At 42.3% G+C, this 26,435-nt stretch overlaps 1 protein-coding gene across 1 annotated transcript; it reads right to left on the bottom strand.

Moving 5' to 3' along the window:
• Positions 1-4,102: 4,102 nt before the first annotated feature.
• On the bottom strand, positions 4,103-20,343 carry suox.L (sulfite oxidase L homeolog). Its single transcript, NM_001096506.1, is given in 4 exon segments — positions 4,103-7,085; positions 7,846-8,035; positions 12,944-13,010; positions 20,315-20,343. Coding segments are annotated over 3 exon segments (1,707 nt in total). The 5' UTR covers positions 13,000-13,010; positions 20,315-20,343; the 3' UTR covers positions 4,103-5,624.
• Between the last annotated feature and the right edge of the window lie 6,092 nt (positions 20,344-26,435).

Below are 26,435 nucleotides of genomic sequence, written 5' to 3' on the forward strand. Positions count from 1 at the left end.
TGCAATCAGAATCGGATTTTGATTGACAAGTTAAATTCATTGGCGTGTGCTCCCTTTGTCCAGACAAAATGTAAGAGCTGAATGTCTGTCAAAATAACACACACCCAAAGCTGCATGGTTGGCGGAGAGAGGCATAGTTGATAGTTTTAAATGATTATGCTTAGAAAGTTTTTTTATTTCCTTTAGGTGAAGTGTATATTAAATGTTAGTTTTTGCAATAGATCCCCTTTAAAGGGAAGCTAGGCAGAAGTGCAGGTGTGTACATTTCTGATTCAGTCTATAATGTACTCTAATGTACTTATAATAAGTAATCAAGTCCCCTCACAAGTAGCTTTTCTGCAGAGAAAACAACCCCAACCTTCACTTTATTAATAATTTAACTCTTCCATTCCCTTTACAGTTTCACTTCACTCTTTCCAGTGAATTAATATCATTCTTAAAGGAAAACTATACCCCCAAAATGAATACTTAAGCAACAGATAGTTTATATCAAATTGAATGACATATTAAAGAATCTTACCAAACTGGAATATATATTTACATAAATATTGCCCTTTTACATCTCTTGCCTTGAACCACCATTTCGTGACTCTATCTGTGCTGCCTCAGAGATCACCTGACCAGAAATACTACAACACTAACTGTAACAGGAAGAAGTGAGGAAGCAAAAGGCAGAACTCTGACTGTTAATTGGCTCATGTGACCTTACATGTGGTTTGTATGTGTGCACAGTGAATCGTACGATCTCAGGGGGCGGCCCTTATTTTTTAAAATGGCAATTTTCTATTTAGGATTACCCAATGGCACATACTACTAAAAAAGTATATTATTATGATTATGGTTCATTTACATGAAGCAGGGTTTTACACATGAGCTGTTTTACTCAGTATCTTTTAATAGAGACCTACATAGTTTGGGGGGTATAGTTTTCCTTTAAGGAATGGAGCCCAAAACTGCTCTGCATACACTGCATAGGTGAGGCCTTACTAGGGATCTATAAGGAGGCAAAACTCATTTGACAAATAGCATTACAATTCTCCAGTGTAGTCACTGCCAGTGCTGGAATTGGGGTGGAATTAATTTTCCATTCATTTCCATTCCCTCTGGCAGGATGCCATGTCTTAAAATACCGGAGCTTTTTTCCCTCCCCGACTGGAGCTTTTATTTAGTTTTTTTCCTCCCTGTGAGCTGCAGGGGAGCTCTTTGACAAATATAAGATAAGGGCAGGCTAGCCCACGGATTGTAGTGTGGTACAGCAAGTAAAAACCTCGGATGGCCGGACAAGCGTGTGAGGGACAAGTGGAAGAGCCAAACAACGGACAGTAGAACAGGAGTAGTTGCAGAGCGGGAGAAACTAAACGGTGCATGTACATCAGAGGCTGAGTTGGTGTCAGTCACTTGGGGAAGGGACCACCTCTCTGTCTTGTCTCCTTATCAAATACAGGTACTCACGTGTCACTTCGTATTACTTTTACAACTAGAATCAGTCTCAGGCTACAGATCCTGAAGTCCCGTCTGCGGGCTTACGTTTAGTAGTGATTGGGAATAGAGTAAAGCGTGTCACTATACCAGGGCTGGAACTAGGGGTAGGCAGAGTAGGCACCTGCCTAGGGGGCAGAGCTTGGGGGGGGGGGCCCAGTCTAGTCTGCAGATTCCGGTCTGTGCGCATGTACTCGCATACATGAGGGGGGTGTACCTGATGGGGGTGATGTGGCAGGTCAGCTTGTATGTGCTGGTGGTGGAGGGGGCAACATGCCCAGCCCTGCACTATACAGTCACATCTGGGGGGGGAAGAAGCTTAGAGAGCGCGGGGGAAGATGGAGTTAATTCTCTAACCCTTCCCTTACACAGGTAACACAGGAAACGAGAACTATTTGTGGCATCTATTCATTAGTGTCTTGCAGCAGCTGGACTATTCTAAACTTACAGGTGTCCTCCTTTCTGATGAGTGGTTCAACCCATGCAGGTAACAGGCTGATGGAGAAGCTGTACCATTTGCTGCAGGGGGGGCGACACAGATTTCACCTCATATTATTTGAACATACCTCCCAACTGTCCCATTTTGAGCAGGACAGTCCCGCATTTATACTGAAATGTCCCACTTTCTTTGCACTGAACCGCCAAAAAAAAGATACAAAATTTCTAACTTAATTGGCTTTTGGCAGAAAGCCCAGAACAGGCACTATATGCACCAAGATCCCTTTGTAACAATTTTGAGACACACAAATAAGTAATACAGTTTAAAGGGCAATTCACCTTCATTAGCAAAACTGTAATAAAAAAAAAAAAACAGATAAATGACAAAATTTGTAAAATTTACATGGTAATTAGGGGGCGAGGCCACAAAATGGTCCTGGTCAAAAATGTAATCAACACAAAATCTCTACATATTATGGTGTGTAACTGACAGCTGCCCAAAGAGGGGGGGGGAGGTTGGAGCACGGAAGTAAAATATGTGCTTTGGCAAGGAGCACTCAATTACAAGTATGGCGAGGGGAGGAGGGAGGTTTGAGGAAGATGTGTGAAAACAGTACAGAGGGGCAAAGAAGGAGGACAGAGAACTGAAGTCAGAGACGAAAAGTACAATGACTAAGCTGGGAGCACGGAATTAAAATATGCACTTTGCCAAGGAGCAGAGATTGCAACTTAATTTGCGGCCAGGACAGAGACATGATGGGGGAGCTCAGAGCATGATATACGGCCAGAACAGGGGAGTGACTACAGCTTTTTACGATGCGCGAGTAGAATTCCTGACAGGCTGCATTCATTTCTACATGAAATTGCCACGGTGCCATCCTGGTATAGTTGTGGGGCGTGTCCACAAAAGTGGGCATGGCCTCTAGAGATTTTTACGTGGCGCGCTGCCAGCTTTTTGTGAGAATGACTACACACGCCACATATACCATCCCTTCAAATTTTTGTTCCCAATTCAAGCACTGGATTATTTAGTATACATAAGATACTATATTCAGTAGCACTGTGCATGTGTGGTTGTCACTGGAAGCTTGCAACAAACAAACATTCAGTTTATAGAATGACCCTTAACCACAGTGCAGTTACTCATCCCATCAAATAACACAAAAAATGCAAATTGTTGTTAAAATATATAGGTTGTTTTTATTGTGGTTTTGTTAAGACACTTATCTTTTCAAGTATGTTTAAAAAAAAAAAACAAATAGAAAAAAAAAAAGGACATGCTTCCATCTATATTAGTGCCCACTCTAAGTAATGCCTGAGCTCTGGATGGAAGGGAAGGAGTACAACAGTGCCCCTGCTGAGTTGTGGACCAGGATATGGATTGAAAAGCCCATTTGGCAAAGTGTAACGAGGATCTCTCCAATTTCGCAACTCAATTTGCCTACAAGCAATGAGCGCTGGGCAAATTACAGTGCTCCAGATAATGTAAAACTACAACTCTCAGAATCCCACATTAGTGCTGTCGTTCAGTATCCTCTAGAAAGCCAGAGTTCGTTTATATCTAGCATTAAATAATATTCCTTTCTTCTGCTTTCATATGCAAGCATTTGTATACTGTCAGGAACATCCCATGCACATTGTATGGAATCAAGTGATTTTTCAGCAGAATTCAAGGCAAACAGCAAGTATGCACATGAAGCTGAAAGTATTTCCAGAACGGTTTCTGGAGTTTGTCTTTCCTACACTGAAGAATAAATACCCTGCAGTCTTTAGTGAATCTAAGGAGAATACATTAAGCAAAGCAAGCACTATGACCATTTCAACTCATGTATTTAAAGAAGCAAAGGAATGCTCTGTGGACACATTTAGCTCTGTCCTCATGTTATAGTGGCAATACCTTATAAATCAAGAGCTGCTTCATTCCATACAGTGGTGACATGGTGTATTATGCTCTTGGGGTGGCAGGATTTCCTTGATACTTAGAAAAATACTGAGGCTATCATTTTATTAACATTTCCCCTTTATCCCCATGATCATAGACAGGAGCATAAGCACATCAGTGATTTGGCTTTTAAATAAATGGAAAATATGCACAATAACCTGCCTTTCCTCTTTTGTAACTAATATTGTTTACTTCTCAGATTATAAATTTAACAGAATAATAATAAAATCTCTAACAAAAAAAAAAGGTTTTATATTTATTGGGGAAAAAGGGGTTATCTAACCTTTCTGTAAATTCATTATTTGCATTTTGTACAAATTGTATGCCTGGGTAAAAGAAGTGCCTACTAAAGCTGGGCATATGCACAAGTACAGAAATTGGTAAATAATTAGTGCACAGTGTATGTGCTTGCTTAGAGAATGCAAGATGGCTGCTGGGCACTTTGCTAAAAAGTACCATTAAAAGGGGAATTTGTTTTTAAAAGGTTAATGATTAGAATCACTAGGGATTGATACAGACAATGACACTCCTGCCATAAGGAAAAGTGACAAAATTCACTCAGGTGGTCGTTACCTGGACCAAAGAAACAAACAGAATAGAAATCTAGAGCAAAAAGCACAATTGCAGGTGAGGGGGCAGGATAGGATCAGGCTGCTGTTCTGGAACGCCTCTGGATATCAAGAGTTTTTCAGGAATCGCTAGTATAGGCAGAATAGTAATGCAAAACAGTCATCATTTTAAAAAAAAATCCTGCCCTACGTGCAATACGTGGACTTCAAGGACTTTCTTCAAAGCAACGTTAACCACAGAGTAACTCTAGAGCAGTGATCCCCAACCAGTAGCTCATGAGCAACATGTTGCTCTCCAACCCCTTGGATGTTGCTCCCAGTGGCCTCAAAGCAGGTGTTTATTTTTTTATTTCTAGGCTTGGAGGCAAGCTTTGGTTGCATAAAAGCCAGGTGTACTGCCAAACAGAGCCTCAATGTAGGGTGATAATCCACATAGGGGCTGCCAAATGGCCAATCACAGCACTTATTTGGCACCCCAAGAACATTTTTCTCGCTTGTGTTGCTCCCCAACTCCTTTTACTTCTGAATGTTGCTCACTGGTTCAAAAGGTTGGGGATCCCTGCTCTAGAGGCTGCAGCAAATACATCTTGTGCATCATAGGAGGCACATCACTAGTCATGGAAGAAGATATATCCCACTTATAATTTTAAAAAAATGCAAATTAGCTAAGGAGTAATTTTGTGCAAACATTATGCTATACTACAAAAAAAAAAAAAAATAAAACTAATTGAAGATGATCAGTTCTCCTTAAAATCAAATCCAGTTATTTTTACTCAAAGTAAACAAAGGAGGAATACAATTAAAGTGCTGGCATGGGTCATTACTAAACCTTCCTATTGCCTCACATGGAGCACAGGGTCATGGCACTGTGCTGTGACTCTTATGAAATAGTAGGAGAATGTACAAGACAACTGTTCCGTACCTTACAGTTGCTGGGACAAAGCCTCCATAGATGTGCCCAATATTGTACACTCCCCACTAGATGTGTAGCAATATCTTTCCACTTACCCAGAATTAATGTTTCAGTGTCCAATATAGGCAGCTAAAAAAATTGCTACTAAGCAAATTCAGCTTGCCTTTGAAATGGATCCAGACACCAAACATCAGGGATGAGAATTTGTAAGGCAAAATAGTTTCAGAAGGAGGCCATGCACATATGCAGCACATGCTACGGCTGAGGGGTCATTCGGCTACGGCTACTCTGCATCCACTGTAACATGAACTCTGTGCCACGCATTGTTCAGCACACCACGCAGGTTCCATATAGGGGCCACGGTGTCTGGCTGTACATTATAACTGCTGTCCACAGCCTTGCAAATAATTGTAAAATCACAGCTCTTGGGAGGCAGTGGGACATTTAGCTGCCATAATTTCCATGCCCAGGCCTGCCCATCCTTCTGTTGCTCTCCAGTTAACTCTGCAACCTTCCATGTCTTTCCTCCATCCACAGATACATCCACCCGCACTATTTCCCTCCCTCCTCCACTCCATGCATACCCCTTCACTGTTAACTCCCCATCAATATTGGGAGTGACCTCCTGTCCTGGATGTGGCTCTGTGATGGCAGACTGTACTGGTAAATCTTGTATGGCTGGAGAAGAGGCAAAGTCTACGTTGTCCCAATCAACACATGGGTTGAAACCCTTGTAATCATTTTGCTGCCAATGACTGCTGCTCTCTTCTTTGCTTACTACAATTTTACCCAACCACTTCACATTGCGGGCACCTACCACACCTGGCACAATTACTCGCAAAGGAAAACCATGGTCTTTAGGCAGTTCCTGCCCATTCATCTCATAGGCCAGAAGAACTTCATTCTCCTTGGCCATTGCCTGCTGAAATGAGATAGAGGCACCATAATTTGTTCCAGTTAAATCCTGATCCAGTCCTTCAAAATGTACATGCAGAGTCTGGGTAGAGTCCTCAGTATATCCAGCTTCCAGTAGTACATCCCTCAGACGAGCTCCTGCCCAGTGTGCTGTACTGATTGCTCCAGTGGTCCATTCTAGTCCTTTCACTGGCTTCACTGCACTCATTTCAGAACGCCGGTTTCCAGCACACTGCAACGTGGCTGTAATCTCGTGTTTAGGAAATTTTGTTTTCAGATCAGACAAAGTCAAATTAAGTGGTTTGTTGTGTGTATTGCCATTGGGTCTTTCTATGACAAGTTTGTAGTCACCAGGATTGATCTGTGGCACAGGCAAGTGGTTCCTTTTGAAAAACAGCTCAGTTGGAGTGATGAAACTCTCTGTCAGCATATAGGGGGGTGGCTCTGCATTAAAAGGCTTCATGCTGTTTACCTTAAGAACTGGGTGTCTAATGGGTTCTTGTGAATAAGGATCAGATACATCCACTGGCTCATCTTTCTCAGCAGAATTAAGTTCTCCTACTTTGTATTCCTTTAGTATCTCTAACACATGCTCATTCTTGTGGACACCATAGAGAGCCCAGAAAGGCTCCAGAGCACCTCCTGCAGCTAGCAAGATTCGGCTCCCACCAGGGTGCAATTCTACAAATTCTGTGATGTCAAAGACCTCTCCTGCATAGGTCACCCAGACTCTGTCCTCTAATGAGGCATGTTTCCTTACATCCTGCTTACTGTATAGGGGAAAGCTTGAAGTAACGACAGATTGTGTTATAAGCTCTGCTTGTGCCACCTATAAGAGAGAAAAAAAAAAATAGAATAGCTAACCCAGTAGTAAATGTATACAGGGTCACCATCAGGGGGGTACAGAGGGCCCCAGTAGATGTAAAAACATGACTGTTTGGTTGGTCGGAAGGGGTGTCTCTTGTGGTTTATTGGGCAGCATTTGGGTGAATAGAGTTATAATTATGATGGGTGGATTAATGGGGTGATTGTGTGTGAACAGGCCACATTCTACTTGTTGATAAACAGTAATATTTTTGGGATTCTTCCTGGTACTCTCTCTGGCCTCTTTCTTGCCACTCACTATATATACAAACACACAAAAGTTTGCTAGTAGGGGGTTCTCCCAATTTTTACTAAGAAAGGGCTGATTAAGTTCCCAAATATTTGTAAACTTTGGGTACATATCTTATTTTACTTGTTGATGGGTCTTTCCGCCCAGGGAACCAAATGACCAATTGTTAATTGTTTAATTGGGGACACTGCAAAACCCAGTATGGAGTCCCATGGTTCTTAATGGAATCTAGAGAGAAAATCGGTTCCTTAATTTTTTTTATATATTCTTTTTTTAATTTTGCATTATTTTCGCATTTGTACAACAAAAACAAAATAAAAATAAGGACATCAGATCTTTCATTTTTTTTAACCCGAAATGTATGTATACACAGACAGATTTGTAAATATAATCAGTGGGGGGTTGGGAACAAATTATATTTTCCCTTTAATTTTCTAAATTTTTGTAATGATTATTATACACTTCAGCTACTCACCCTTTTCTTCTGTGCTCCATAAATCAACATTGTTCCAATGCCCAGTAAGGCCCCAGTTATGGCAATGCCCCATTTTGTGGTTCCCTTTCCACGGTCTGCATTCAGTCTTGCCTCTGCGCTGTACTTCCTGTCAAATACGGATTCAGCTGTGCAGCTTCGCAAATAGAAATCCAACACATGCCTCTGGAACCTGGGAATCGGAAGCAATGAGTCACTACATCTAAGGAGATGACTGTGTGATTTGACAGTCATCACTGGCTTGAATGAGCGGGTGTAACAGAGACCTGAGGCCCCAAACTTGTTTCTATTAATCTAGTGGTTATTTGATCATGTTAGCAATAAAACAAAAGGATTAAAGCAGCTAAGCTAATGGCACTCAACTGTGTTTTCTCTCCAGAAGGATAGAATCTGGCCTGTGTGCAGACTTTATTAAGGGTTGAATATTAAATTTGAATATTCAAAAAAATTTTTGGTGTCAATTCACACATTCAAATTTTAATTCCCCAATTCGAATGTAAATTCAAATGCTACACCTCTACCATGGAAACAGTTCTAATTCAAATATTCGCCACCTAAAACCTGCTGAGTCAATGGCAGAGGTACGTTGAAAACATGATTCGAATTTTTGGTTCAGGGCTATTCATTCGTATATTAGACAGTTACATAGTCCATCAAGTTCAACCCCTCCAAATGAAAACCCAGCATCCATACACACACCCCTCCATACTTTCACATAAATTATATACACGCATATCTATACTAACTATAGAGTTTAGTAGCACAATAGCCTTTGATATTGTCTGTCCAAGAAATCATACTTTCCCATTTTTCTTAAATATCCCCCCCATTCGAGTTGAGAGTATAGACAATTTTATTAGAGTAAAAAAAAAAAATTCACATAAATTCGACCTTTGATAAATCTGCCCAATGGAATGGAAATTGCAGACCCCAACCAAGCCGACTGTGCACCATAGGCATTCCGGCCGGCAACCTCGGGGAGGAGGAGGAGGAGAGGAGTGTGCACAGACGAGCGGCAGTGACAACTGCCAGTGGGGGAATAAGGGCCCAGACCAAAGGTTGGTGAAAGAAAAGGTACGTGCCTGGCCTCCATATGTGGTAAAACTTACCAAGTTTGCACAGGAACACTAACCCATAAGATGTTTGCTTTTAAACAGGTTACCAGTAAATGCTACCTGCTGATTGGTTGCTATGGGTTACTGCTCATGTGCAAACGTAGTGACTTTTATTAAATAACCCCCCCTAGGCTGGTAAGTTTTCGAGAAATTGTAGCTTAGCCTAGTAGCTACTCCTGGGGTGTAACAACCCCAATAAATAAAGCTGGGCCCAGCAGATGACTGTATACATACAAACAGGGGTCAATTTATTAACACCCCCAAATGTGGAAAGCCAAATCATGCAATATAGTAGGCCTCTTATATTCTTTTGGTCATACAGCGATGTGCAATATGTTGGCGCTGTATAAATACATATTAATAAATACAGTCCGTTCAGAAGTCCATTATGAGGATAGGTGCGAGTGCGGAAGCTTTACTCTGCTGTACCAACCAGATAAGTAGTTGTAAATTAAAAGAAAAAGAATCCTGCTGATTACATAAAAACAAGACAGAGTGATGCCCCTGAGCTATGTTGAGCTTATTAATATACCACTTGGGACAGGCTCCACCTGACTTCATTATTAGCTGTAGAAATTCAACAAGCTTCCCCGATGAGATAAAAGCTATAAAACTAATAACCTGGTAAAGTGGGGTAAAACAGAAGCAAGCTGGAAGGATTTTGCCTTATTGGGGGGGGGGGGGGGGAAGTGAAAAAGGACAAGAAACGGATTAGAAAAATAAACTGTGAAACTGCTAGTACGGTTTATTTTCAGCACAAAAATGCTTGCCATTTTAGGGGTGTAAAGTGTCAGTACAGGCACAGCGACAAGTTTCGCATTGAAATATAAGAATGGAGGTTTCAGGTGCTTCTCTATTGGTGTATTTCAGTCCATGGGCATTCAGTCTAATGGCATTACTGGCATCAGCTCCTGCTAAAATGGGTTTAGCTCTAACCCAAGGCAGTAGGTTTAGTGGACTGAATTCAGTGTGTCCCAAGGGCCAACTCCAAATCTCATTAACTGGTCACAGTTCACCCCTGTCTTCTGCTTCTTGGCTCCAGCTCCACATCCCTATGCCCCCATATAAATTACTCCCAAGAACTCCTATTCTCAACACTAGGGGGCAGATTTATCAAAATGTGAGGCAGATTTATCAAAATGTGAGTTTATAGAATAAATAAAAACTCATACATCTTCTATTCATTCCTATTAGATTTTTAGAATTGTATTTATCATTGGGTGAAAGTTAGAACTCACCATTCAATAAATATGATTCTAAGAATCCCATAGGAATGAATAGAATGTGGGTAAGTTTTTATTTTAAGCTTGAAACTCACTGATTTATAAATCTGCCCCTTAATCTTTAACCCCTGCTTCTTGCTTTTTTCAGTTCTCCTTTCCTGACCTCCGTTTACTAACCTTAAGTTCATTTACCCCAGCCCTATCTTCCCTAACTGATCCTAGTTCTATCTACCTGCCCTCAGTTCATTCACCTCCTTATTTCCTGGCAGTCCTTAGTTCATTATTTCTACCTTTCCAGCACTTTGTTCCTTAACCCAGACTTAAGTTCATAAACATATGAATAGAAAAGTGAGGAGAGCAATCCAGGGCAGAAGATCTGCAACAATGTAGTTTATTAGCAGCTACAAAACACACAACATGTTTCAGGCCTCAAATGCCCTTTATCAATAAAGGGCGTTTGAGGCCCGAAACATGTGTGTTTTGTAGCTGCTAATAAACTACATTGTTGCAGATCTTCTGCCCTGGATTGCTCTCCTCACTTTTCTATTCATATGTATGTTGAAGACTTGCGGTGAAGTCTATGAGGAAAGAAGATCCACTGCATAAAATACTGGGCTGTGCGCTGAAGCAATTCTGTTGAAGTTAAGTTCATAAACACCAGTTCTACTTCTCTGCCTTCAATGAACACTGCCCAGCTCTGCCTTTTCTCATAGGTAAAACCCAAGGCAATTAATTAAGTAGTTGGTAGCTTGAAACAGGACTTTTAACACAAAAATAAAAGCTGTATAATAGAAGCCCCTTTCTAATTAAACATGACATTTTTTTAAATGATGAAATCATACTGCATTAGTGCAGTCCTAGCTGGATATTCAGTCAAAGCTCCCCTATAGATATCGGACTGATTTCAGCCAGAGTTGGGCAGGCAGTCCCATGCGCCTCATGTCATGTAAAGGCAGAATCGACCGTTCTTTTAAGTCCTGTGTAGGGCCAGAGTCAAACAGTGGAGAAACACTTTCCACTACCATAGTGGTAGGTTTGTGCCAAAAGTCTCCCCTGCACCGACAGGCAGATGTTTTGCCTTTCAGAACATTTTTAAAGATAAAATGTGCTACTGATCCCCAACCAGTAGCTTGTGAGCAACATGTTGCTCCCAGTGGCCTCAAAGCAGCTGCTTATTTTTGAATTCCAGGCTTGAAGGCAAGTTTTGGTTGTATAAAAACCAGGTGTACTGCCAAACAGAGCTTCAATGTAGGTTTACAATCCACATAGGGGCTACCAAATGGCCAATCACAGCACTTATTTGACACCCCAAGAACACTTTTCATGCATGTGTTGCTTGCTCCCCAACTCTTTTTACTTCTGAATGTTGCTTACGGGTTCAAAATGCCTTACACCATAGGAGGGTGGGGATGTTTGACTCTAAAAAGTCTGAAAACCACTGCACTATGTCCAGCTCATTAACCCCAACTCTAGGTCCCTTCATTAACCCCTACCTATTCCACCCCTCCAGACTGCCCTCTCTCTGCAACGATTCTCAAAACACACACACACATTAGTGCAGATGTTTTGCCTTTCAGAGCATTTTTAAAGATGAAATGTGCCACTTGCCTTAGACTAGTGATCCCCAACCAGTAGCTTGTGAGCAACATGTTGCTCTCCAACCCCTTGGATGTTGCTCCCAGTGGCCTCAAAGCAGCTGCTTATTTTTGAATTCCAGGCTTGAAGGCAAGTTTTGGTTGTATAAAAACCAGGTGTACTGCCAAACAGAGCTTCAATGTAGGTTGACAATCCATATAGCAGGGGAGAATTTTGGCACAAACCTACCACTATGGTAGTGGAAAGTGTTTCTCCACTGTTTGACACTGGCCCTACACAGGACTTAAAAGAACGGTCGATTCCGCCTTTACATGACATGAGGCGCATGGGACTGCCTGCTCAACTCTGGCTGAAATCAGTCAGATATCTATAGGGGAGCTTTGACTGAATATCCAGCTAGGACTGCACTAATGCAGCATGATTTCATCATTTAAAAAATGTCATGTTTAATTAGAAAGGGGCTTCTATTATACAGCTTTTTTTTGTGTTAAAAGTCCTGTTTCAAGCTACCAACTACTTAATTAATTGCCTTGGGTTTTACCTATGACAAAAGGCAGAGCTGGGCAGAGAAGTAGAACTGGTGTTTATGAACTTAAGCCGGGTTAAAATCAGTCAGATATCTATAGGGGAGGTTTGACTGAATATCCAGCTAGGACTGCACTAATGCAGTATGATTTCATCATTTTCACACACACACACACACACACACACACCTTTATGCTTAAGTTCAGCCCTGAGGGTGGCTGGAAGCAGTAGAGAAGTAAATATATTGAGCTTTGTATAAACAAACCTGTTTGTTGCTACAGTTCTTGATAACAGTCCATTATGAATGAAGATTATTTGTACACTAGTAATCGGATTAACCACTTCTCAATAAGAAGTTAGAAATGGGAGTAGTTTCAAATTCTTTTTTCCCTGTTTAGCTCAAGAAAAAGCAAACACAACCCCCATAGATTTGTCATAATAAAAAATAATCATGTTTATTGAACAAGGGAATATACTGTCCCTTTAAGATATTTTTTTTCAGTAGTGAGTTGTTAAAATTAGTAATGTACATTGTATATCTTCTCTAAATAGAAATCTTGTAAGTTCAGTCACCCTGTAAGATATGAGGCACCTACACATAAAATGATACATTAACTTTACCTGTGAGACCTGGCCAGGCTGCGCAGAGTCACAGAGAAATGTCCATGGGTCATCATGTTGCCTTATTCTGAAATTAAGGAATAAAAAGTAGAATCAGTGCAATACAAAAGACTGATGGAAAGAGCAGATATTACTATTGAAACAAACAAAATTCATTAAACAAATGCAAAAATCCTGGGCTTAGTGCTGAACATTTTCTTGCCGTGTACAGTGGTACAGATATATGAGGAGAAATGCTGTGCAACTGTTTGAAATACCAACAAAATAAAGTGTCACAGGGAGCACTAGTTATTAGTGATGAGCGGGTCAGCAAAGCGCAACCTGCACCCAACCCTAACTCACAAAATGTTGCCATTGTAGGACCCGTACCCACTTCATCTGGTTCTGTACACTACTTCTGTGCATGCCTCTGGTTCCAGCACATAAAATCTTTGGGAGCAGTGTACTTTCCCAGTTTGACTTGCACCCAACCCTAACTTGCAGTGGCTGACCTTATTTCAACCCGAACACACCCAACGGGTAGTCAACCCACGGGACACAGTGAGTTTTGGGTCAGCCCGCACGTCACTACTAGTTGTTGTACAGTTTTGTATCAATGTTATAGGTTCAGGGCTTAATTATTTGTATATATGAATATTATTCCACGTTTCTTCTTTCTACTACTACTAACACAGCAGAAATTTTCTTCTTACTCTGCAATATTCTCCACAATTCCCTGGAAAACAGATCAATATGTACGTTTTCCCACCTCCCGGCTGCAGAGCTTTTTCAGGAGATTTGTCGACCGTGGTGAGTGCAGATTTAGGGCTAGTCCACACGGGGAGATAGCCACGCGTTTGCGGTCGCGGCGACAAAGCGCCGCGCCAGTCGCCGCGACCGGCGCAGGCGACAGGTTTGTATGGGCGCCTATGTAAAAACGCCTGTGCTAACCACACGAGGCGATGCGCTTTTCAACAGTCGCCTGAAAAAGCCTGGCGAGGCATTTTCAGGCGACTGTTGAAAAGCGCATCGCCTCGTGTGGTTAGCACAGGCGTTTTTACATAGGCGCCCATACAAAACTGTCGCCTGCGCCGGTCGCGGCGACTGGCGCGGCGCTTTGTCGCCGCGACCGCAAACGCGTGGCTATCTCCCCGTGTGGAATAGCCCTTAACCACAGATGACAATTCTCCCCATAAGCCTATGGAGCTATTACGTAATGACAATCAAACAGACTTTTCTTCCAAGTGAAAGGCAGGAGGCAAAGATGCTTTGATGGTTTCAGATAAGAGAGTTCAGCAAAGTGCAGAACAATTCAGAAGTCTGAAGATAGAGAATATTGTTTTATTGCATGCAGGAACCTCAGCACAGAACTGCAGTGACTAATGGCAAATGTCCAAGAGCAGAAACAAAAGCGGCAACTACATACAGTAGTAGAGATGTATCTGAAAAGGACTTCCAGCTTGTTGTTGCAGGGCTGGGAGTTTGAGATAATAAGAATGAGAGAAGACACAGATGCTGCTACTGTGATATACAGAAGCATCAGGTTATACCCCAATAATGCATTTCCGTTTAGGATATAGGTTCCTCAGCTGTGTTTACTCAAACAGCAGAAAATTGTGGCAGAGAAAGCAATGGGACCCGAAACAGCACAAGTTTGCATTAAACTAAAATGGCCTTTTTTGGGAATTATGCTGTGTGTGTGCACTGACATGTAAATCTATTTCCTATCACCATCTACATACAGGGAAGACTAGCAGGACATATTAAAGGAACAGTAACACCAACAAATTAAAGTGATTTAAATGAATGTCTTCTCATGTTAGAGATGACTTGTACTACTGAAAGAGAAAGGTCTGGAATGAGATAAGCATCTTTAACATCGGGAAAAAATTCAAATAATGACAAAGGTGCACTGTTTGACCAGGACAAAATACAGGACAGGGCCAGTGGCACTGCTGAAGCAGAACACTGAGCAGGAACATAGGAAACTCTGTTATACAGCAATAATGAACATGCCTCTGTACAGCATATTACCTGACCAGGAGGAGCCACACTCATATGCACAGGGAAAGAATATAAATGGGAGTCTTGCCTGCTTGGGTACTGCTGGAAACTTTATGTCAATAACCAAAAAGTTAGAAATGGTCATATTTTTGACTTGCATTCCACCTGTGTTCAATGCTTGCATATGCCTGTATAAGTACAGACAGATCTGTAAAGAAGGACTGTGTTCCCCTGTGGTGGAGCACAGGAGAGACCTACCACAGGCAAATGTGGGCTTAAAGGCATTCACAGAATCTGCTATCATACCATCACCTGGCAGGGCATTCCACAATCTGACTTCTCTCACTGTGAAGAACCATTTTTAAGGCTTAAAGTTCAGTTCTTCAAGCCTAAAGAGGTGGCCTCTTTCTTCTCCATGTAAAAAAAAAAAATTCCCCCTCACAATCTGTTTATAATGTCCTCTACTGTATGCGTAAAGAGAAAACAACCGGCTGATTAATATCCTTCTTAAAGGGAAAATATATCCCCTTTTTACATTAACCCATTCAGTTGGGCTTATGTAAAGAATCTGAACTTATAGAAACAGATATAAAAATATTTTAATTTAACACAGACATACCTGATCTACAGATAAAATCGAAGCCATAAAAGCCTGTGCTTACTATCTGTATGTTTTACGGTACACACCCGTAAGGTGGCCATACACGGGCCGATAAAAGCTGCCGACAGACCAAGTCGGCAGCTTATTGGCCCGTGTATGGGGGCCCCCGACGGGCTTCCCCGATCGAGATCTGGCCGATCCTGGCGAACGCTAGGATCCGATCGTTGGGCCCTAGGGCCCACGATCGGATCAGCCCGATATTGCCCACCTCAAGGTGGGCATATCGGAGGGAGATCCGCTCGTTTGGCGACATCGCCAAACGAGCGGATCTATCCGTGTATGGCCACCTTTAGAGTCTCACTGTAATGCAATCCCACCATTTATGGAAAGCAGAAGGACTTCAGGTCCCAAAATTCATCACTTTACAATGAAACAAAGTGAAAGAGGGGATTGTTCTTCGTTAGGCCAGTGACACTGGAGGAGATTAGTAGCCTGCAGAAGAGATTTTGTCACTGGCAAATAATTTACTCCATATGCTTTTCGACCTGCAATAAAGTGAATCACCAGTGGCAAGACTTTTGTTGCTTTATTTTTCCCAAATTCACCCGAAGTTGGAAATCTCCCAACTCTCTGGAACATGGAAATGTTCTGCACAATTTAGGAAAAATGGAGACAGTACTTGGACAATGTCAACTTCAAGGGCATTAATAAACAATTTAAAAAAATACTGACACCAGAAATTAAACCTTTTTTACATCTATCATAATATTGTCTTTGCATGCTGTTTATAATTTTGCCATAAAACGTATTTACAGATGCTTTTATATTACTCATCTGATCCCCCAAGTTAGTCTATGAGGGGGCTGCCATATTTGAGCTTCAGTAGTCTGTTAGCATTAGAAACTAACTGACAGGTTGAGAAGGGACAGTCAGGTTGGCAAAACAGTCAGGTTTAGGAACTTCAAGTGACAATTATTTACAAAAGCAGAACTATCAGTGAAAAACGATCAACATGAGCTATAGGTAACTTTTGATGTACATTAATATTTTAAATAATAATTGTTTAGAGTCAGTATCACTTTAAAAAGCCAAAGACAGACCCCCTGTGATTCTACACTAACAACGCTGGTCTAATTGGAAATTCTTCCATTTGCCACAGTTCTCTATCCAAGTACAAATTGTATGTTCCAGGCCAATATTCCTTGATTGAATCAGTAGCGTTCTGGGTGGTACATTTTGCACAGTTGGAATAAATCACATCCACTACCACCTCAATGTCAATGTTTTTGCTCACCTTCTCTTAGAATGTAATTTTATTTGCGGCAAGATCTTTTGCACATACCAACATGCTGTCACAAACATTAACTCCATAATAGCCAGTCACACAAGCAATGCATTTTATGCAAGTGAAGTACAACACCGCCAGCACCCAGTCTTAGGATAATGGCACAGGGGACATTTTGGAGAAAAGCCAATCCACTGCCTTTTGACCCGCTATCTGTGTGAACTGGTGGGCCTGCCTTATTAGAGCACATTTTGGCATGAAAATGCATACTTAAGCTTTTCTGCACCAAATCGGATGTGTGTGTGCCAACAGGCAGTTCCCATGCATGTCAGTGCTCAGATGATAGAGGGATGGAAGGCAGTAGAGAAAACAACCCATGTGCCATTAGCCTTAGTGGTCTTGCTTTTTAGTGTATTTGTATTTGGTTCATTTTCTGACACGCAGATATAAATGCACACTGAGCTGCTTATCTTACCGGTCATTAGACTTGCACAACTTAACCTGATAAGCCTATATGTATTTATAAAGGTGACAAAAAAGGAGAGTAAACGTATCTCACATATAAACAGACAGAAACACATATAGATAAGCACTGAGGGAGCCTGAAAGGGAGTTTATCAGCCACTTGCAGCCGCTGAGTTTTCTCAGGGAATCTACAAATGCATAAAGTTATTTATTTACATTAGGGCTCTTACATGCAGGAGTTTTTTTGGATGTTTGGAACACAAGTTTAGCTCACCTAACAAGTGTTGTAGCAAGCTGTATTCTATTGTGTGACCTTTTTGAGGCAAACCACACAAGGTAAGATGGCATATAGTACTTGTGTTATCTGACCACACATGAGGAGCGTGCAGTGACAAGCTGTTGAACTGCAGAAATTTCCTGTGTGAAAAGATCATTCAAATAGGAGAATCTTTTAAAAGGAATAACACTGGCAATCGGCCACTGCTTCACTAAACATAACAGATGCTTTATACACAATAGAAAACTAATGTAGGAGTCTGACCATATAATCAGGGTAATAAAAGGCTTTTTAAATGGAGTAAAGCAAACATTTATCAGTCTGCATGTGGCAGAGTTGTTCCTATAATAAAACAGTATTTATTATGGGTAGATTGAGCTGTATCAGCTCCTAATTGGTGGAGGGAGGGGGTGGCTGCCAACCAGTATCAATAAGAGGGGCAGAGATGGTTGCCAACCAGTATCAGTAAGAGGGGCAGAGATGGTTGCCAAGTGCCAGCTGAAAGCGGCCGGTTACAGAATTAGATTGCAGACAATATATGGGCTTGTTACACAGTACTGCAGTGGCAATCTTAGATACAGGAGAGGTTCCAGAGTACCAGCTGAAGGGAGTAGGTTGCATTTAAAGCTGCCATGTTATCATGGAGTGGTTGCACTTCAGTGAAGTTGGAGGAGGGCAAACATTGCTATATGGATGCCACAATATGCCAACTGAAGTGTACAGATTAAAGGAACTGTGAGACCGAAAAATTAAAGTGTTTTGAAGTAATGAAAATATAACGTAGTGTTGTGGTGAACTGGTAAGACTGGTGTATTTGCTTCAGAAACTCTACTATAGCTTAAATAAACAAGCTGCTGTGTAGCCATGGGGGCAGCTATTCAAAGCAGAACAAGAAGAAAAGGCACAGAATACACTGCAGATAACAGGTAAGCTCCAGATAACAGGTAAGCTCCATAGTATTCAATGGGATTCCTCAGTCAGAACATATCTGCTATCTACTGTGGATCCTATACTTGAATGGCTGCCCCCATGACTATACAGCAGTTTGCTTATATAAGCTATACTTGGGTTTCTCTAGCAAACAGAACAGTTTCACCAGTGGATGGCAACAGTACATTATATTGTCATTCATTTAAAACGCTCTCTTTTTGGTGTTACTGTTCCTTTAAGTGTTAATGAGATGGAGTTGCTTACAATGTACTAGAGGCATCTGGCTAATTAAAGGTACGAGGACTTTAGTACCAGCTTATTAAGAAGGTAACAATAACAACTGGCATCTGGGTATAGGATTATCAAATAGTATAGGGGGCGAGAAAAGATAGTACTGGAGGGGTGGGAGGTGTAGCACAGTGGCTGGTGAAGAAATGCAGATCAAATACTGATTAAAGTACTAGAAGAATAAAGCTGGCCATAGACGCAAAGATGTGATAAGAATCATTGTACGATTGGACTTTCCCATCTCCCGACCTGCCACTAACCATTCCGATCAAATAAAGTAGAAAAGAACAGATCAGCCGCTGTTCTGCCCCTGACAATAATCGTACGAAAGTTATATCCGACCAAAGCTGACAGTCTCCCTCTGAAAATCGATCGGTAATACATGCAGAGATATTACCCGCAGCCGACAGAAATCTTTTAACCTGTCCGATCGACCAAACAACCGATCTCCGCTGGACGAAAAATGAAGGGACTCTCCACACAAGGTCTGAAAATCGATCAGATCTTTGCGTCTATGGCCAGCTTAAGAGAGATTCCCAGAGCAGACATTAAGGGGTAGCAGTTGTAGTTAGAGAGATGAGGGCATAGCTGGTTGCATGGGCACCAGATGGGGGATAACTGCAGTTGGGGGTGAGGGTATATGCAGGCCACACAATACTTCAGAGATGGGCACGGAAGGAACCTGGCTGAAGTTGGAGGGGGTCAGTGCATATGCTGCTAGCAGAGTATATCCAATATAAGTAATTCTAAACAACTGGACTTGCTATGTAAAATCACTGAAGACCTTTCACTGCTCATCCAAGCAGCTTCTTCAGTTCAACAGAGTAAATAAAGGGGTGGGTCACCTTTAAGATAACTTTTAGTATGTTATAGAACAGCTAAATTCTAAGCAACTTTTCATTATTTATTTTTTTCTAGTTTTATAGTCATTTCCCTTTTTCTTCTGACTCTTCGCAGGTTTCAAATGGGCGTCCGTGACCGCTTCTAAAAAGCAAATGCTCTGTAAGGCTACAGTGGTGTTATTGCTAATTGGCATCTTTCTATTCAGCTCCTCTGCTATTCATATTCCAGTCTCTTGTTCAAATCAATGCATGGTTGCTAGGGGAATTTGGACCCAAGCAACCGGATTGCTAAAACTGCAAACCAGAATGCTGCTGAATAAAAAGTTATGTAACTAAAAAAAAAAAAAACAACAAATATTATATAAACAGCCTGCCCCAGCCATGCCCTTCAGCCTCTGCTATGCCCCCTGGCTCTGCACATTTAATTTCTTCTAAAGTTCTAGTCAGAAGCCGGTCACACTGTGCAGGAGGGGAGGCTGGTGGCAGAGCTGGAGTATAGTCGGTGGCAGCTGGAGAGAGCAGTAGTTAGGGGATTAGGTACCAATCAGATGATATACAGCGTAGACGTCACTTTAGAGGACACGTGTCCCAGTGGAAGGGCAAGTTGGGTCCTTATTGGGCAGTGCGAGGGGAGTGTAGCCACGCCGGATTCAGGCTGTAGCGCGCTTTCACTTGCTAATGATGGACCCGATGAACTTACCTTGTACTTCCCCTCTCCCAGGAGATGCTGCCAGATCAGCTACGCCAGTTCGCTGGAATCCAGCTCCTTATACTATTCCGAGATGTGATGTCACGGGCTGGTGACGTCAAGGACACGCCTACCGCCAGCAGTGAGCCTTAACCCTATACGCTCCCATAGGCTCCTGGAACAGAAGGAGCAGTGATGCTGGGAGCGAGCCAGGCGTTGTGACTGTGAGGGCGGAGGGATCCTGCTTGCGCTGCTCTTGTACAACTCAGGGCAGGGCTCCCTCACTGCAATTGGCTGAAAGTTGGATTCGATTCGATGTTGCTCTGCAAAGCCCGTCCCTCCCAAAAAAGAATATTCGTACTCGGGATACAGAGAAGCAGCTTCTATGTAGGGCGTCTGTATAAAACCATAACGCGACATTTTTAAAACAACAACCTTTTAGGCTGCAAGTTTCCTGAATAAATATATGTGACAAATATCTGCACGTGTCCGCACTTATGCGCAGAACTGCTCGCGCCATGCGCTGCTTACACTGCCCGCCCTTTCTCTGAGGAATCGCAGAATCTCCAGTACAAGTGTCTGACCAATCACCGTGTTGCCTTCATTCACCCGCCTCACTGCAGTTTTACCTGAGAACACAGCCCAACATGAGATATCCCTAGCACTTTGTATAGAGTAGGCAACATGGGACAGAAGCAAATGGGAGCTAGGGCACGTGACTGGACAAAATGGCGAGTAGATTTGATAGTAGCACAGACACAGTGACATGACTACAGCAGCAAGCACTGACTTCTGATTATCAATTCATTCTCTCACCAATTTTCCAAACAAGCAGCAGACACTAACCTGCGCCTAGTTACATTGCTCTGGGACTAGTTACATTACCCAGTTGCTCCTGTGCTCAAGAGTAGCCCAAATGCTTCTATGCTTTATTACTACTACATGTGCCAACCTTCCAGCTTGTTTTTGCAGTTAGTAGGGATAGGCACAGATATGTCAGTGGGAAGTGTATTTGTGAGGGTATGTTTGGAGTTAAATGGTGATACACTCAGGCAATAGGACTGCGTCGCTTGCTGACACCCATAGAAAGGTAGTCGAGTGAGGGAAGGCAGGGGGTGTTTTGAAAAGGCAACATCACCCAACTGAAACTCACATAAACACAGAGTAAAGCCACAATCAAACCTCTAACCTCCAGATATAAGTAGAATGAGGTGGCTGTTTACCTGGGACAGAAGTTTAGGTAGAGCTCATAGCAGGTCCGGACTGAGAATTAAAATAGGCCCTGGTATTTCAGATACACAGAGGCCCAATCAGCCCACATAGAGGCCCAAACAGCCCACTAAATACTGACTTTCTATGAGACCTTATAGCAGCCCACAGATTGCCAGTCGGGGCCTAGCTCATAGCAGCCATCTAATCGTGTATACATCCCATTTGACAGACCGGAACATGTAAAGTCTGGAGAGTATATAATGATGGGGAATTATTTAGATCCTTCTATGAGATCTGCCTGGAGTTTGAGGGCAGAAGGATTGGGCTTGATGTCTCAGGTAACAGGAAAAGTTAGAATCGGGGCCAATCTGGAGTTGGTTTAAGCGTGAATGAAGATAAGATCCCAATGGTAAAGCCACAGCTTTTGAACCTCAGAGTGATACAATCAGTGGTGTAACGAGATATTAATGGGCCCCACAGCAAATGATTTTTCAGGCCCCCAAAATGTCTTGATTGTTGATCTGTTTTACCAATATTTATTGAACTTGTATATGAGTTAGGCCCTCATGGGCCCCCCTATACCCTCTGGGCCCACCTGTGCCCCTGGATACGATCAATCATAACAGTCAAGGTTTTGCTGCAACAGTCAGAACTGCAGCAAAAAAAAAAAAGCATGCACGCCTGAGACGTTTCCCATGATTGCATTTATTTTTGTTACACAGACTTTACTGATTCCACAGAAAAGATTTCACAGGGACAACTCCCCATCACCTCCCCATCAACTCATAGACTCACAATGAAACGCAACCCCTCCCTCACTTTGTTCCATTGTTTAGTGGATTTGAGGTTTCTTTTCAGAGAATCTGTGGCCACCCACTACAGAAAACAGAGGGTCTTCAAGTCCCAGAATCCATCAATTCACAATGAAACATGGTGGGGAAGGGTTGCAATACAGCAGGGTGTCCAACCTTTTGGCTTCCCTGGGCCACATTGGAAGAAGAAAAATGTTCTGGGGCCACATTCAAAATACACAAAAACACTAACTTGATTTATTTTATTGTAAAAGAAAAGAGGGCATCATAAACCTAGTGGGATTTGTGACATTGTGTTACTAATGTATCAATATCTGGTTCATTGTAAGTACAGTAGAACCCCCATTTTACATTTTTCAGGGGACCAGAAAAAAATGGTGTAAAATCCAGGAAAATGTAAAATCAAGGAAATGTATTATGCAATTCTCAGTGAATTCTCAAGGTGCTCATCAGATAATTTGGTTCTAATCTTACTCTTAGTGTGTTCATTCTTGAAAAAAGTTGCTCACAAATGTAGGAGCTGCATATATCCCTAGCATAGCGGGCAATGCCGCTTGTTAACCACTTTTCCTGCTCTAGGAAATCACACACCGCACACCTCATGTAAAATTTAAACCACACATGCACATAATGAGCGACCGCATACATACGCTCTCTGTGCATGACATTGCAACATCATGCTTCCTGGATTGGCGGCAGTTCAAGATAGGCCGCATTCATATCCATCCTGGGCCACATGCGGGCCGCGGGTTGGACAACCCTGCATTATACTGTCAATATAAGGAATGGGAAATGGTCTGTCATGTTTTCCTTTCAATTGGCGCATAGACTGAATTAGTTTAGGGGGTATTATCAATTCTCCGACCTCAGGTTAAACAGCTGAGTTAAGCTGACGCAAAGATCTGATCGTATGAATCAACGTACGATCGGACATCGCCATCTCCCGACCTGCCACTAACCATTCCGATCAAATAAAGTACAAAAGAACAGATCAGCCGATGTTCTGCCCCTGACGGCAATCGCACGAAAGTTACGTCCGACCAAAGCTGGTGACAGTCTCCCTCTGAAAATCATACGATTGGCAATACATGCAGAGATATTATCGGCAGCCGACAGAAATCTTTTAACCTGTCCGATCTACCAAACGACCGATCTCTGCCGGATGAAAAATGTCGGGACTCTCCACACACGGTGCCAAAATCGTACGAATCCTGAATTCGTATGATCAGATCTTTGTGTCTATGGCCAGCTTAAGTGACATTCAGCACTCAGCATTGTAGAATATTATCCACTCCTCCATCTTGTGGACAGACAGCGTCACAACAGACCTGACAGGAAATTGAAGGATATCTTTCCCCCCCATGTAATGGAAGCGCTCCAACTGGCTGCATACACCTTGCTGTGCGTCTGGGGGAACAGTGTTAGGACAAGCCCACTCAAATTTTATCTGTATGTATTATTTAAGTGAGCACCACCATAGTCTAAGGGCAAGGTCACACGTGACGTTTTTACATTGCGTTTCTAAAAATGTGCAGTTGTAAATATGCCAATGAAACCACGTGCACACACATGATAATATGCGTTTTTCAGCCTGTAGTTTTCATTTCCCAACATGCATTTCTGTTTTTTCTCATTCCCCACAATTCTACTCAGAAGAATTTTAGTAAAGTTTTACAAAAAAAAAAAGGCAAGTGGAAAACAATTTACATGCAGAACGTAGCCGCATTGCTTGTCAATACGCAACATAATTACGTCACCAGCATGCGAAATCCATCTTGCGAGAGTTTGGCCGCCATGTTGAAAATACGCAGAGTATTTCAGCAAAGTGTATTTCCAACCCTGTAGATCCCATAGAGTTCAATTATATGCAGGCCCGGATTTGTGGAAAGGCCACCTAGGCCCGGGCCTAGGGCGGCAGGATTTTAGGGGGGCGGCATGTTGCCCAACCACACCCACATTGGTTCAAAAACACTGGGAAAGCGCTGGAGATACGATCATTTTTTAAATTTTCCCATTGATGATGAAAATTTGCACGAATAAAGGGGAGGGGACAGGGGCGACGAATGGCAGTGGGCCTAGGGGTGCCCTTTATGTAAATCCGGCCCTGATTATATGGTGTTTCCTTGGCATATTGGCGATTCTGCTAAAAAACGCAAATACTGGCGTCTTGTGGCGGATGTTGGCTCGCAAATGCCCTGTGAGAATTGCTATAGTGCGTATTCCATTATTTTTAATAGGGCTTAATTTTGTGCATATTTACACTCGGCTGTTTGTTTTTAAAAACGCAACGTAAAAACGCCACGTGCGACCTTGCCCTAATGCACAAACCCCCCTTTATATCTGTATCAGGGCTTTTCTTTTCAGATCCCGCAAATTCATCCTCAGTCACTTGGTTACATGAATAAATGACCTACCAACGAAACAACAGTTTGAATGACAAACAATGCCTAATTAATAACCCCCTAAAAAATGACATATGAAAAGCCAAGTGGAAAACAATTTACATGCAGAACGTAGCCGCATTGCTTGTCAATACGCAACATACTGTAATTACGTCACCAGCATACGACTTAAAATACATATATGCGAAATCCATCTTGCGAGAGTTTGGCCGCCATGTTGAAAATACGCAGAGTATTTCAGCAAAGTGTATTTCCAACCCTGCAGATCCCATAGAGTTCAATTAGATGGTGTTTCCTTGGCATATTGGGGATTCTGCTAAAAAACGCAAATACTGGCGCCTTGTGGTGGATATTGGCTCGCAAACGCCCTGTGAGAATTGCTATAGTGCGTATTCCATTATTTGTAATAGGGCTTAATTTTGTGCATATTTACGCTCGGCTGTTCATTTTTAAAAACGCAACGTAAAAACGCCACGTGCGACCTTGCTTTTCATTTCAGATCCCGCAAATTCATCCTCAGTCACTTGGTTACATGAATAAATGACCTTCCAACGAAACAACAGTTTGAATGACAAACAATGCCTAATTAATAACCCCCTAAAAAATAACATATGAAAAGCCATCTGCCAGTGTACGAGTTGTTAACAATAAGGTGCACCAGTGGCTGGACTATATTTTAAATAACATCCATGCTAGAAACAGGTGGAAATCTCAGTGAATCAATGTGTATAATTAGCCTGATTGGAGGTGTCCACAAAACAAATGCTATATACTAATGAACCAAGAAAGGGGACTTCTCCTCCAATATTAGGCTCCCATAACATGGGATAAGATATATAACCATATGAAAAAGATATTTAAGATAAAAGGCAATATTTATTAACCACCACGCCAAAAGCATTTAAAAACATTTAAAACATACTAAGATAGCAGCGCTGCATGGGGAGGATCCCTACCCTCTAATTGTCCAAATTTTTGTGGGGCTCCGGGATATCAAATCATAACAAAAATTGTTCGTGTGAATTGGCTCGTCAGCCTTTACACATACGATATGTAACTCTGTATGTCCTGGAGTCCGGTAATCAAGGGGACAAGTGTGCGCAAGTCTTCTTATGAATAGGTGAGTCCTATGCTTGGGTATGAACAGAAGCCGTGGGTCCTATGGGTATGGACCGAGAGCGGAAACCAGTGTGTAAAGGGTCGGGACTCTGATATGGACCCAATTAACCGCAGTGAAGCGCCCAATTTTGAATGACAGAAACGGCTAATTTGCAGCCGCTTAGGCAGTAGAAAACTTGCGGTAGTCACCAATAAATGCCAGGCGGCGGTCTTAAAGTCCCGATTGTCATTCAAACCCAAATAAGTGTTTATACAGACCATAAGCAGTGTTCTGTTGTCCGTACACCGGTTATTGTCACACTCTCTACACGGATCGTACTGTGTTTTCCAAACGAATTCCTTCTAGCGCACCACAGGTCCCCACATAGCGGAATCCCACATCACTCCATGCAGACGCTGAGCCTCGACAGCTGTTTCGCCACCGACCGTGGCTTTGTCAAGAGTGTTTCCGCTCTCGGTCCATACCCATAGGACCCACGGCTTCTGTTCATACCCAAGCATAGGACTCACCTATTCATAAGAAGACTTGCGCACACTTGTCCCCTTGATTACCGGACTCCAGGACATACAGAGTTACATATCGTATGT

The sequence above is a fragment of the Xenopus laevis genome, chromosome 2L (genome assembly GCF_017654675.1).
Source record: "Xenopus laevis strain J_2021 chromosome 2L, Xenopus_laevis_v10.1, whole genome shotgun sequence".
In the NCBI taxonomy this organism is placed as follows: domain Eukaryota; kingdom Metazoa; phylum Chordata; class Amphibia; order Anura; family Pipidae; genus Xenopus; species Xenopus laevis.